The following is a 15,400-nucleotide window of genomic DNA, read 5'->3' on the forward strand; positions in this document are numbered from 1 at the left end:
GAATGTTGTCGTGTTATATTGTTTCCAATGAAAAAATCAAATCAACAAAATTGTCTTACTCTTTCCTGATTTGTACAAATAAACTTAAGAAAACACTTGTTATAAGACATATGGAATATGTTTAGGATAAATTTAAGAGTTTAATTAAGATAGGTGATTAATGCAAAACAATTATAATTTTAAATTAATTAACTATAAATAAAAGATTCTATTTAAATCATATTTTAAGTATGTTCATTAAGAAGTATATATATATGTTTCAATTAAATTTTTAATAGCTTTAAAATAATATTAAATAATTATGTGCAATAATATTTTTAGTTTTTTTATCAAAATTTAGATATTTTTTTAATTAGCATCTTAAAATAATTATTAACATATATTATTTTATTGAAAATATGTACATAAATTTGTGGGCGATATATTGATTTTCATATTCAACTGTGTAATTAAGTAAATTAACTCCTTTTTTTTTTACATAAAAGTAAACTTGGAATGGAGTGGACTATGGAAGTATAAGTATAATGCAAGGGCGCTAACAAAGTACTACTATGACGCAACTTCAATATTACTTCCAAATTATATTAAAGAAAATAATGGAGAAAAAGACATTATATTTGTTGTATTTATATTATTATTTTAAATTAAATTTATTTGGTAAAAATCAATACAAATTATTCGAAAAGTTTTTGACGCATTCTAATTAATGTGTATGATTATGAAACTATCAATCAAATATATCGCCATTAGGAAGCTCTCTCAACTATTGCCTTGTTTCTTAAAAAAAAAAAAAAAACTTTGTTTAATATTTGCATGAATAATTCAAACTAGCATCTAGCTAAAGGGACCAGTTTGTCGGTTCGGAAAAATATTAATCAAACAAAAGCTAAATTATTTTTTCTTTTTGTGAAAGAAAATTTAGGATAAAGAAATATCACCTAAGGCTAATCATGGTATATCTGAAACGGACCAACCCAACTTGAGTTGACCTAAAGACAACAACAATGGGGTTTGGTTGAGTTCGCAGATTTTTTAGGTTAAATTTTCATTAACTCGATTAAATTAAGTCAAGTATTGGGTTTAATAATCCCATATTGAATAATTTATAGATTTTTTAGGTTAAATTTTTTGTTTTTTTCTTATCTTTTTTCATTTCCTAATTATTTTAATAATAAACCTTACAACCCACATTGCCAACTAAAATTATTCCAAAATTAATCGGATTCAACTATTTTGATCATATTAGATAATTTAGATCTAAAAATTACTTGTGCTTGCCTCAACCTAATCAATGATCCCTTTAATAACACCTCAATTTAAAGTCTTTGAATTTAAAGATTACCTAAAACTTACATTTTCTTTGTATTGAAGGGGGGAATTTGAATTTAGAATTCGCTAGATGTGGATTTATCATTCTCTACTCAATCAGCGGCTTAAAATTAGCTAAATTAATTTAAAATAGGCTAACATATTAGTTTAATAATAAATATATCAAGTTCTTTGTTTTAATTAATTTTAAATTTACTTATCTTCTTAAACTTTATCCAATTCATAATATTTTTTAAACATGTTCAACTAGTTGACAAAAAAAAAATTAGGTCACCGAATTTTTAATCCAACCGAAAGTTGGTTAATCAATTATTAATCATGAAAACAAGTTGTATAGCTTGGAGATAATGTGAGCAAACTCTATACGTAGCTTAAGAAGTTGAATTTTACTTTTGAAAAAAATACCTAATACTTAACGTCGAGTAACTAGACACCCAAATAAAAATTAGCTTCACGCTTAAGAAATGAAGAAAAAAAAAGCTTTATAGCCCGTAAAGAAAAAGGAAAAAATACATCATAAAAATATAAAATTAAAAAGTCAATTCTAATATTTTATTGGCGAACTAAAAACATTTTACAATGATACTGAAAATTGATTTTTTATAATAAAAAAAAGTAAAATTAAGCAAATGATTTTTTAAAAATTATATTTTCCATATAAATCCTAATTTTCAACTCTGCTTTTAAGAGATTAACTTTTAAGGAATGGAAAGATACTTAATAGCCCGAAAAAAGAAAAAAGAAAAAGGTGCTTTATACGAATATGAAATAAAAGCAAAAATTAATCTTTTAATTTTTTTTCTTGCTGTACTAAGAACATTTTCTAGTGCCACTGACAGATTAATCTATACCAAAATGTAAAAAAAAAACAATGTGATTTTTTTAAAGGATAAATTGACGTGGTTTCTATACACGTATAAATCATAATTTTCAAACTATACATACAGTCAACATCGTTTTTTTCTTTTTTTGTCAAAAGTTGTAGTTTAACCTTTGAGAAGGGTATTAGTGTAGTACTACGAGCTGAACATTAACGCAGGGCACAGTCAACCATGAACTTGTTCTGATTGAAGCTGAAAATCACGTTTCTGCCCCAAATAAATGAATGAGCGGATTCAATAGTATTTATGATGTTTGACTACTTTCTAATCAAATTACTGTTATGTTTGGTGGATTTTTTTTTTTAAAAGATGCTTTCAAATTAAAATTCAATGTCAAATTTTTAAAAGGTGCCTTATAGTAAAACTTAGAAATAAAATAGAAATTATTTGGTCATTAATATTTTTTTTCAATTTAAAAGAAATGACTACACAAATTTTGAAAAAAAAAAAATGAAAGTGATCCCAACTTAATAAGGCCTAAGCTCCTAAGACACAAAATAAAATATGACTTTCATAGAATATTTCATTGTATTGATTGATAAAAAAGTATCAAAATGAATTACACATGCTCCTATTAGGAGATATCAATGGATTAAGCATATGCAACAAAAACTTCTTAGCTAACTAATCATATATTCTAATATGAGCTTAGCTTACAAACAATAAGGAAAAACACATGTAAAAAATATTTTTTTATTTTTTTTACACATATTAATCTAACAAAAAAAATACAAAAAATAGTCCACACAAATGAAGTTCATCTCTCTCTAGCACATTACTCGCACCTTTCATATGCCCTTAATCTCACTCACCAGCAACATGATTAAATGTTGTGGTTGAGACCATGGTGGATTCAATACGATGATGATAGGGGTTTAGGTGAGTCACAAAAACCCTCTAAATATTTCAACAAGTAGAATCAAGTTCCAATGACAAATTTAGGTGACCTCATGAAAAAGGACAAAATTCAAAGCCTCCAATGAGAATGTTCACAATGTAATTTAGTTTGATTTTTAGTTAAAAATCATCCAAGTCAAATGTAAAATTTATGTGCCGTTCATTTTGCATGTAATGTTAAATCCCAATTATACCAAACAAATCTTTTATTGTTTGGTTTCTTAATCTTTTTTAATTTATTTTTATATTACTGTCAAAATCAATTTTTATTTGATAAATAATCAAATAAATTGGCATAACTAATTAAGTCATTATCAACCCTTTAAAATCACATTTACATAATTGTAAGGAATAAAACAACAAAAACATAATTGTAAGGAATAAAACAACAAAAGTACAACTGATAAAATAAGTTACAAACCTCTTATAAAATTAAAAAAAAAAAAAACACACATTACAAACCAGTCATAAAATACCATTAGCATGCATACGTGAAAAGTGAAACTGTGAAAGTGTGTTGTAAAAAACATGCTGACCAAAAGTGCACTGAAAATTCTGCGCATGATTGGCTGACATACTAATAATCTAAGATTTTTTTCTTTAAAAAAGATGGTCTAAACTAAACTACAAGAGGGCCCAAACTGTTTTTCAAAATTTGACAAACATCACCTAACAGTCTGCAGCTGACTTAACTAGCAACATGCGTGAAAATTACACCTAAACCACCAGTTCTAGAAAATAATCATAATCAATAATCAATATATAGATCTATTCTATGTTAAATTAATGCACCAAAAGAGATCTATTATATAAGAGGAAATGATTATGCATTGATAGTTTAAATTTTTTTATATAATAATTTAATTGCAATTTATTATGTATGATAAATTTATTAATTTTAAAATAATTATTTTAAAGTAATTTATTGATGAAAGATTGTTTGATAATATAAAACTGCTTTATATTATTAGTACATAAATATTAATAAATTCATTATATAATAAAAGGTGTTGATAAATTAATATGCTTGGAGTGCATAAACATTAAATTTATTATATGATAACATACATTAAAACGTGTTATCGATAAATTAATATTCTTGGATTGCAAGGCTTGGAAATAAACCTACACAACAAGCCTAATAATAATTGTTGAATTCAACATGAATACATTGCCCATTTGAGTTTTCTCAATCACAGTGACACTACTACACTCTTGAGCTTGAGTCCTTAATTATTTGGGCAAATACTGATCCATTAGTTGGATCATATGTCTGATATAGAAGGGTATCTACAGGACATGCCCCACCCTACAAAAATCATTCGTCACATCACTCACTGTCCTTCACAAACAAAGCCTATCCCATTGCACTATCGCCACACAAAAGTAACTACAAATTAATATACCAACTAATTTAATTTCATGGATCATAATATCTATCTAGATCTTCATCTACAGAAAATTCTCTCTTTAGTAACTAAATATAACTGAATTTAAATATTTTTAAACAAAGTCTTAAGTTTAAATAAGGTGAACAAAAAAATATAATTAAAAAAAGAGACTTTAATAAAATGATTAGTCAATTTTTTAATAAAAATTAATCATTGATAGAATTGATAAATACTTTGTACGTAAAAGAAAATGAATCGGACTAACAAGAAGGATATAAATAACAAAAATGAATTGGGTAAACTAGAATGGCTTGAACCTATCTAATAAAATGTAGAATTTAAACTTTAAATTTTAAGTTCAAATTAAATATGAGTCTTTTTAGCAAAAATCTGTCAAAGTCCTAAAATATAACTTTTATAGGACCTGAGTTTCATTTTAAAAGTGTAAATTAAATTAAGACTTTTTCATCTGACCTTCTATAGTTAGTGACCCACGTCAAAATGACTTGAATTGAATCGAGTACCGGATTTTTGTTACCTCTATTGTAAGGGCTGTAATCACAAAATAAATATTAGGAACAAATGAGGAAATTTTAAAATTAGAAAAAAAAAATACCAAACAAATGCAGGAGGTTTACCGTCTAAAAAAATTGTCATATGAAGAGTCACTTTCACTTTCTAGCCTGTACTGAAGTCGATGAAAAATAAACCAAGCTGCACACTGCAAAACCAGTGCACACTTCTGTCCTTATCAATATCAGACAAAAATGAAAAGAAAATCATATTATTAAAAAATCTTAAAAATCAATAAAACTACGCTACACAGACAGATGTCAATGTCATCTTATATTTGTTTAGTTTTCATTATATAATTATAAATATAACACTAGTAATGGTACGTGTTTATTTATAAATTTGATCCATGTTTATGTTTATTTGAAATTTATTTAAAAATAAATAAATATTTTTTTTTAAAACTTCTTAAAAATTAGAAAAAACATATTTATCTATAACTATTAATAAAAACAATTACTCTATTTGGAGATATACATTTCTTATTTCTAAATTATCCTTCAATTTATATAACCATTTTCATTTTCTTCGTAAACTTTTAAAATATAATAGTTATTATTTCTCCTAATAAAAATTGATATCACTACTTTCTTCAACTGTTTTTCTTTAAAAATAAAGATAAAAGACATAAAATGTTTCTCTTTCAACTAGTTTAATATAAACTAAACCCAACATACTTATATGAGTATGTGCTATTTTCAAAAAGCTAAATTATACTTTTTTTTGGTCTGGTATCTTATTTTAAAGATTTATTTGGGTCTTTAATCTTTTAAATTTGAGTCAAGTTAATTCTTTCAAAACAATCATCATTTTTTATTTTGGGACAAATTTTTTAACCCCTTTTTTACTATTCAAGACGAAGTTTTAATATAGCATTTTAAAGAAATTTAGGTAGTGAAAATCCTGTTGGGATTGAGGTATAGGCCTTATATATAAATCGTTCTAACGTACAAATTAAGATATTCATTATCACCAGATCAGCAGGGTGATAACAATAAATACTACACACAAGTGAACAGGCTAAAGGATCATTGAAAAATGAAAAAAAATTAATCACATAAAAATTCAGAGATGCACAGCTCAACAACAAAAAACCATGGCTTTATTATATGGAATATAACAGATGATGCTCCAATAACAATAATAGAAAAAACAATCTAATCACAGGAAAGGATGGTGAGATTTGAGTTCCTCAGCGGCAACAGCACCCTGACATTGGGAATCACCATCACTAGCAGACAAGTCCTTTGTCTCAAATAAGCAATCAATTCCACCATTGTGAAAAAGCTCTTCAGAGTGATCCAGGGTGTGTTTGGTTGAGGGGGAGAGGAATGAAATAAAAAAAAAATTGTGTGGGTTTCATACCTCTTACACTCTACTTTAATTAAAAAAAAATTACTTTTATCTTTTTTATTTTCATCTTCTAAATCAAACACACCCTCACGATTAGAGCCATCCCAAAAAGTTCCTTGTAGTTCTCAAGTTCTAGTCCACTTCATCCATGATGAAGTCTTCACCATCATATGGATTATCCATCTTCACATATTCCAGAAACTTTATTTCCCAGGACAGAACAACTGCAGATTCATCATGAGAGACTAAGTAATTAGACGAGACAATAATAAAGAAAGCTAAAGATTGTGGAACTCATTTCAGTAAAAAGATAAAAGTTGGAAGAATCATATATATAATGGCCTTGTAGTTAACATGTAACAATCAATGTATGTAAGCTACAAGGCTATTGTACTTTTGCAAACACATCGATATGCCATTATCCATGTAAATAGGGCAATATTCTTATCCTTTGCAAACCACTCATCATTTCATTTCACTTATCATCAAACCCCATGGACCCAAATTTGAGATAACAGTCAACACCCATGAAAGAAGGAACATCTTGGTACTTTGAAATATGGAACTGAGTAAGACTGTAGTTAAAATTACAATAGTAGCCTAACCAAAAATATGTATAATACAGACTGGGACATTTTAATTTATTTTCATTTGTCATCAGCCCTAGAAAGTATCAAGCAAGGTCAGTTGTTCCTGCTTTGAGTTCAAGCTACCAATAAATCAGGAAAGCTGAAAGTTCTGTGAAACCAAAATACAGTTTTGACCAAGAGACAACATATAGGCAGAATGAAACCAAATCAGTTTCAAATGCATAATACCGTAATAGTCATTTACCAAATGACTTATAAATCAATCAAAAAATTTAAAAGTGATTTAGCCAAAAAACGCAGTTGAAGAGAAACTACTTAGGAATAGTCATGGCTTCTACAAATAAAACATCTATATCAAAACTATATAATAATTGACATAAAGAACTCATTCCTGGCAAGATGCAAATTCATTGACTGTTCCATTGTTAGAATGTCCATCACACCTAGTATGGTTACGATTTCCCAAAATTTATGGCCTATGATGCACAAATACATTACATGTATGAGATATGATACGTATCCAATACGGCCATTCAATTATCCAAAACATTTATATGATATGATAGTGCAAGATACATATCTAGATATGCATAAAAATTCATAAAACATAATAAACATATAATTGCAATTCTGCAAATTCAAATAAGCTGGTCTAGTCTTATTTTCAAAACATAGACTTACTCCAACTTACAAGTAATCTTTGCAAGAACAACATGGCCTAGCTGAGGCAGTGAAATCTGGTATCATCCTAGACAATTATCTTTCTTCCTTGTAACTTGATATCACCTTGATGCTTTTATGGTGGTCTGGACACATCCTTAAACTTTCCCATTCTCTTATTACTGATCTTTTCTTCTTATTCAACATCCTCAGTACCCAGATTTTATCAATTACATATCCTGCCCTCCTCAATTTAACCTTGAGATGTGCTAGTAGATTATAGATATCTGACTTTTCATGTGGGCGGTTTTCCACAATGAACTTATGAGTTATGCTCTACCCAGCTCATGGCAGTCGTTTTTTTCACTCCCTGTTTTCTCATTTTATCCCTAACTTTGTCAACATCTTTCCACCTACCAGCCAAAGCATATATGTTAGAAAGCAACACGTAATTGCCTGAATTATGTGGTTCAACCTTGAACAGTTTAGCTGCAGCAAGTTCCCCAAGTTCAACTTGTTTATGGATGCTGGTAGCATTTAAAAGAGATCCATAAATTCCAGCATGGGGCTCCATTGGCATGCTCTGAATCAATTTCACAGCTTCTTCTAATTTACCAACTCGACCTAGCATGTCAATCATACATGCATAGTGGTCTACATCAGGGACTTTGATTGATTCAAAAACTTTCCAACCCTCTTCCAATAATCCTGCATGACTGCATGCAGTTAACACACCGATATATGTTATGCGGTCTGGTCCAATACCATCTTCTTTCATTTTTGACATTAGCTTGATGCTTTCAGTTCCATGCCCATGGGCTGCTAGCCCGGAAATCAATGTGTTATAGGAAACTAAATCTTTGGTTGCCATTTCTTGAAATGTTATTCTAGCATCTTCCATACTCCCACATCTCAAGTACATGAAAATCAAAGAATTGTATCCTGAGATGCTAAGCTTGATGTGATTTTCATGGAGGATGCTGACAGCCCAATTGCCTAAACCTAGTCTTCCAAGGTGCCCACATGCAGAAAAAACACTCACCATAGTCACCTCATCTGGTTTTGAATCTTTACTAGAGATCATTTCCTTGAACAGCTGGATTGCCTTTAATGACTCGCCATTTTGAGCATAGCCAGCAATCATTGAATTCCAGGAGACAGTATTCCTTTCTGGCATCTTATTAAAAAGGTCTCTTGCCAAAGATAAATCACCTACTCTAGCATAAGCAGAAATCATGGCATTCCAAGTGACAGAATTCTTATACACACCCAATTGCTCAAAAATCTTCTGAGCTACCTCAAGGTTTCCGCACTTTGCATGCATATCAAGCAGAGCTGTCTTGACAAAATAATTTGAACGAAAGTTCATTCGGTCCAGCTTTCTGACAATTGACTCGGCAAGGCAAGGATCACCAAGAGACGAGCAAGATGACAGGACAGTTACCCATGTTGTTTCATCTGGTTCATTTCCAGAGCTTAGCATGTCATCGAACAATCTTACAGTCTCTTGTGCCGCTCCACTTTGAGCATATCCTGATAGCATTGCATTCCAAGATGCCACTCTTCTTTCTGGCATCTCATCAAAATACATCCTCGCAGTCTCCAAATTCCTCATCTTCGCATGTCCAGTAACCATGGTGGTCCAAGTAATAACATTCTTTTCCGACTCTCCCATCATGCAAAAAAGTCTAGTTGCTTCCTTTTCGTTCCCGCACTTCCAGTATCCAGAGATTATGACATTCCAATCTGCAGCAGTCCTATCAGGCATTTCATCAAATAGTTTCCTGGCAAGCTCAATACATCCATACTTGGCATAGATACCCATAATTGCATTTCGAACATGATGATCGTGACTATGTCCCAATTTCAGTAGATAAGCATGAAGTAACATGCCTGCCTTTCCAGCAGATTTTATCAAGACTGGGTAAAACGATGTATAAGGCTTAATGTCATTATAGTATTGCATATGTTTAAAGAGAGAAACTACTACTTGTGTGGTAGCACCAATTTGGGAGTAATATTTGAGCATGCAGGTGAAGACATGTACATTAGGATATGTCGCTGCACGAAAAATGTGGGAGGTGTAGTTTGAGGGTGCAAGGAGGTGCGTGCATTGGGTAAGGAGAAGTGCCACCCAGTGGTTGTGGTGGTGCTGGGAGTGGAGGACTAGTTGTGCATGGAGCTGCCTAAGATGATGGAGATTGGTTATTTTGCTTGCTATGTTTTTCTTGTTCAAAGGTGACATGATACACTATGCAATTGCAGATATAAGTTCTAAAATTCTGCTTTAGTCTTTTTATCAAGCAGCAGGTGGGCAGTATAAGTTCACAAATTCAAACACAATTCATTGCTAAAGATTGGTTTCTCATTTTCCAGCATACCTTGAGAGAGGGGAATTATGTAGCTGGTAGCTTGGCAAAGTGGGGATCATGTCAAGATCATTACTGTTTGGTTTTTGCTAGCTTCCTCGCATCTTCCATGCGATGCAGTAGGAACTGCTCACTATTTACTTCCTTGTTTTTTCAGTTAGTTTCTTTTTTTCCTTCTCTTTTCTTTGTATTTCTTTTAGTTTTTACTTTTCACCCAGTGGTCGTACCGAGATTTTAACCTATGAACTTAACATCCTTTAGTTATTTATTGTTTGAATAGTATTGGATTTGTTTCTCTAAGGAAAATAATTGAATTTGTTTGAGCCTTTGTAAAATATAATTTGTTAAAAAGAAAGATTTTCCTACAGATGAATAGTTAGTCAGATTCTTTACTAGAAATTAGTCTTGACAAAAATAAATACCTGAACAAATGTCATAATGACAAAAAAACATCAAAAAAGGAAATACAAATAATTATATTTTTTATTAGGTTGAAAGGAAAATAAAAAATAAAAAAATTACTTGTAAAAAGAAAAAGAAAAATACAAAATATCTTCCATTTCTTTTTTAATTTAGTTTTTTTCTTTATATTTTTCATGTGTAGCAAACAAAAGATTTGTAAATTTAAATTAATACATATGCATAGATTTTCCCAAACTAAAGAGATTCGTGAATTTAACCACATGAACTTAAAGTGACATGATATAACTTTTAACATGTTAGAAAATATCTTCAGACTAACTAATAAAAAAAACTTAAAATATTTTGTTCATAAAAATTATTTTCAAGTTATTATCTAAATTTTACTTTTTGTCTAATTGAAAAAAAAATATGTTTCAATATAAGATTTATCATTGATATGATTCTATTAAATGAGGAAGTAACATATATAGTGTGATATCATCAAACTTAATATCAATTAACCAAATTGAAACTATTTCATTATTTTTTTAAAAATTAATTATTATATTTTATTAACTAATAAAATTTTAAAAAAAAGCATGTTGGGATTTGAAAAACGTTCCCTCTTGGAAAAAAAGTGAGTTCATACAGTTGAATTAAAAAGTGGAGAGAAAGAGAAGCGTGATGTATCGATGATTGTGCAACCAAAAGAATAGTCGAGTTGAACAAATTGGATGCTGCCACGTCAAACTAAGGGGTAAGTTAAGAAAATGCTATCCATTTTCGAAGCACCATTCGGTTATAATATATTTTAGTTCACTTGGTACAGTTTCAAAGGTGCATCGTCACCAATGGCGGACGCGAACTTCGCCTTCTTCGTTCTCTTTCTCCTTCTCCCGTGAAGATCCCGATCAAGAACCGCCACGTGTTCATCACGGGCACGCACGTCTCCATTCTTGCGCGGTCGCCGGAGAAGCTGGAGGAGGCGCGCAACGCGATCCGCCTCTCCACGGGGATCGAGGTGGCGGCGGACGTGCGGGACTTCGAGACGGTGAAGCGCGCGGTGGACAATGCGGGCCCATCGATGTGCTGCTCCTGAACCACGGCGTGTTTCGTGGCGCTGGAGCTGGAGAAGATGGAATTAAAAAGAAAATAATAATAAATAATGAGCTAGTTTCAATTTAACTGAGACTATTTTTAAAGTAAATTATACATAAATTTAAAACGTCATATTTTTATAAACATATTTAAACCATAAAAAAATTACATTTGATATGTCAAAGTTATAATTATTAACTTCTGAAAATTACACTTCATATACGTAAGATTACATACGGAAATGTAAAATTAACTACATTATTTATCATTATGTAATGATTCAGCCTCAGATTTTGTATTTATAATTTTACAAAAGTTATATTTTAAATTATATATTCAATTACATTTTATAGTATTAGGATTAGAAGATTATCAAATTCAAGAATTTACTTAAACTCGTTAGAGTTCTATAGACTCGACTCGTGAACTCGTAAAAGTCTATTTCATATAAAAATAATAACAAAATATCTATAAATAACATACTAATTAAATATTTCAACAATATAGTAAAACAAAACAGTATATCATGAAGTTTAAAATATTTAAATAATGAAGTCTAGGAATAACACATAACTACTGGATAATAACTTGTAGAGGTTATAATAGTAGTATATAATTCTCATAGAGGGTTTGATGTTATTAGAGAACAAAAGTTTGATATTATTAAATGTGAGAATTTTGTATTTTAAAATAATATGCTAATTGCTAAATGAAGGTATGTTGAATGCTAAATAGACAGAAAATAATAAAAATGACTTACATTTTGGTCTAATTTTCTTAACTTGCTAACTAGTTGACTCGATGGTAAACTCGGTAGTCTAACGAGTTTACTTAGAGTTTATAAAATTTACCTAGAGTTTACTAAAAAAAATTTACTCAAAAAGAGTCCGCCAACTCGTATAGGAAAATAGACTCGTAAACTTGTAAGAATTACTGAGTTAACTCGATATTTGATAATCATAACTTATCATTAAATATTTTTAGTAATTACGATAATTAGGATTTTTAAGTCAATTACGAGAACAATATTTAATATTATGATTAATCATAATTAAAGCTTATCTTCTTTCCTAATTGTAATTAAATAATATTATTTTTTAGTAAATAGAAAAAATAAATCTTTTGACAAAAGTAGTAGGAAAGATAGATAAAAGTAGGTTGATTAGCCGTCTAACCAAGTATGATTATGATTAACTAACCTTCCATTTTTGTCCCCACCTGGTGGTAACAGTTGGAAGAAACTTTTGTAAAAAACATGGTTCAATAGAAAGGACATTCCTTCTGTCCCTTGTCTTTCGGGCACATCTTGTTTCTAGCCTCTAGATGGAGACTTTTTCTCCAAAGGAACAAAACAAAAACTCTCTCTTCCCTTTTTCTCTTTCTCTGCCCAAAAACTTTTCCTTACAATTAATGACAGCACCATCACCATTTCGGGTTCACATTGCTGTCAAATTAACCTCATTAACATCATCAGTCATAGCACCTACTTTCTCTTCCTTTTTTAATGTTTGATTTGATATATAGCGTTGAATCCTTAAACTAATATGCCATTGCTTCTCCAAAGGGTCATCCATAGTTCCATTCATATGCCCACATAACAATCCAAGGTGAGAGGACCACGTATGAAATCAGATACCAACATGAAAATTTTGCTTTCTTTCATTTGATGCCACAAAAGGGGGGGATAAAATTTGATTTCTTTTCGAAATTTGAGCGAACATGATGCAATTCCATCGTTCCCTAAGAGCACAACCAGTGCCAACACCTATTATACCTGAGAAGACCACAGAGGAGCCTTTGCCTAGCAAAGTTGCACAAAGCACCGTGACATGTTTCTACCAAGCCAATGTTGTGGGCTTTTGGCGGAATGTATCGATTTTGTGGTGCAAACATCTCATGAACCATTCCTTGCATGTCACAGTTGATAGTGTAGGAGGTGAGGTGCAATATAGCTGCAAGATTGACGTGAAGCCGTGGCACTTTTGGAGCAAAAAAGGGTACAAAACCTTTGAGGTTGATGGCAACCAGGTTGAGCTCTATTGGGATCTCCGGTCGGCTAAATTCGCCGGCTCCCCTGAGCCGAGCAGCGATTACTACGTGGCCTTAGTCTCTGATGAAGAGGTTGTGTTGTTGTTGGGAGACTACAAGAAGAAGGCTTACAAGAGAACAAAATCAAGACCTGCCCTTGTTGATGCCATGTTGTTGGTCAAGAAAGAAAACGTGTTCGCCAAGAAAAGTTTCTCTACGAAGGCACGGTTCGATGAGAAGAGAAAAGACAATGAGATTGTTGTGGACAGCTTAACTGGGGGTCCTAGTGACCCTGAGATGTGGATTAGCATAGATGGAATTGTGCTGATTCATGTCAAGAACTTGCAGTGGAAGTTTAGGGGGAACCAAACAGTGATGGTTAACAAGCAACCTGTGCAAGTGTTTTGGGATGTGCATGATTGGTTGTTTAGTGGATCAGGCTCAGGGCCTGGCCTTTTCATCTTCAAGCCAGGGCCTCCAGAAGCTGAGAGTGAGAAAGAAGGTAGTGCTGTGGAGGGTTGTGAGAGTGATGATGGCAGTGTTGGATATTTTTCAACTATGAATATTGCTACTTTTGAATTCTGCCTCGTTCTCTATGCCTACAAAATTGAGTAATAGAGAAGAAAGAGCAAGTGTATGATAGTTGAGGCCAAAGAGTAGCAAGATTGTAAAGTTAGTTGTATTTTTTTTTTTATGCTTGTGGATGTATTAATTCTATTGTGAAGCCAATGTTGCTTATGCAAAGTAATTGGTGGACCTGGTTGTTTGAAATCAGGATACAATGATTCATATTTGCAGGGAGATTCTTTTTGAAAAGAAAAAAAAAAAAAACTATTTTAATGCTATTCTATGGTTCATGAACTTTTTTCATTTTTGTGAGCCATTGACATAAGAGTTGATAGCAATGAATATCACAATTTTCAGCCGACCCAAGTATGTGTTAATGAACAATGGTTTCTAATGTTCTATTGTTCTCTGTCAAGAAGGATGTATGCAACAAGTGTAGTCGATTGGTGGCAATGTCATATCTGTCTTTCATTGCAAACATTATTAAACCAGCTGAACTCCACATACTTTCCAATTACCTTCTCTGCAATTTCATCACATACCGGATTTCATATGAGCATCATGCGGTTAAATTTGTCGAAATGAAGATATGTTTCTTTCATTTGATGATATGATCATTGTCAAATTACAGTAACAGCATCACTTTAGAGGGAAGAACAAACTATTTTCTGAATTTGAAAAATTTTGTAGTTTATGTGACAATTTGTTTTATACACCCTTTCTTTATGTAGAATGGTAGATATTGTCTTATGAATCACAACAGGCACCTTGATATCATATATTATCCAACATTAAAAATATGCCCTATAGCACTCAAATCATCACTCTCTCACACACACACAATTACCTACTAATCAAAGTTGTTCACAATAATAAACTTTTTACTGTCATTCAAAATTATCGTTAACAGAAAGCATCAATTGGAGAGTATTACCAGTTACAATTTCAAGCAGTGTTATTATTAAACCCAAAAATTGAAGAAATAGACAAGACAGAAAAGAGAGAATAACCAGAGAGAAAATTGGGTGTTGATTGTTCAAGCATGTTAAAAGAGGAAAGAATATATTTCTAGCTATGCTGGACCACAAAGGGAGAATGTAAGACAAGAGTGGAGAATGAAGTGACAAAAACACTAAAGAGGAGAGAGAGAGAGAGAGAGAGGCAAGCAAGAACCATGTGAGGAAAGGGACAGATATTTTTGGCTTGAAAAATTCAATTGAAAGCAGCAACAACGGACAAAGGTTGCAGTTTGGCACTTTGGT

General features: G+C 31.3%; 2 protein-coding genes across 3 annotated transcripts; one reads left to right on the forward strand and one right to left on the reverse strand.

Annotated features, from left to right (window-relative positions):
• Positions 1-6,156: 6,156 nt before the first annotated feature.
• On the reverse strand, positions 6,157-10,566 carry LOC100795962 (pentatricopeptide repeat-containing protein At1g14470). Of its 2 annotated transcripts, none has more exons than XM_006575338.4 (2): positions 7,706-10,566; positions 6,157-6,648 (listed from the first exon to the last, which is right to left on the reverse strand). In XM_006575338.4, exon 1 carries the CDS (start codon positions 9,917-9,919, stop codon positions 7,997-7,999), a length of 1,923 nt encoding a protein of 640 aa, XP_006575401.1. In that variant the 5' UTR covers positions 9,920-10,566; the 3' UTR covers positions 6,157-6,648; positions 7,706-7,996. The 2 variants fall into 2 exon arrangements, with proteins under 2 accessions (XP_006575401.1, XP_014624649.1); XM_014769163.3 differs by having other exon boundaries at positions 7,696-10,566.
• A 2,420-nt stretch (positions 10,567-12,986) lies between these two features.
• LOC100796483 (uncharacterized) lies at positions 12,987-14,345 on the forward strand. Its single transcript, XM_003518248.5, has one exon. The coding sequence runs from the start codon at positions 13,263-13,265 to the stop codon at positions 14,184-14,186; it is 924 nt and encodes a 307-aa protein (XP_003518296.1). The 5' UTR covers positions 12,987-13,262; the 3' UTR covers positions 14,187-14,345.
• Positions 14,346-15,400: the final 1,055 nt, after the last annotated feature.

Source organism: Glycine max, chromosome 2 (assembly GCF_000004515.6).
Source record: "Glycine max cultivar Williams 82 chromosome 2, Glycine_max_v4.0, whole genome shotgun sequence".
Classification (NCBI taxonomy): Eukaryota; Viridiplantae; Streptophyta; class Magnoliopsida; order Fabales; family Fabaceae; genus Glycine; species Glycine max.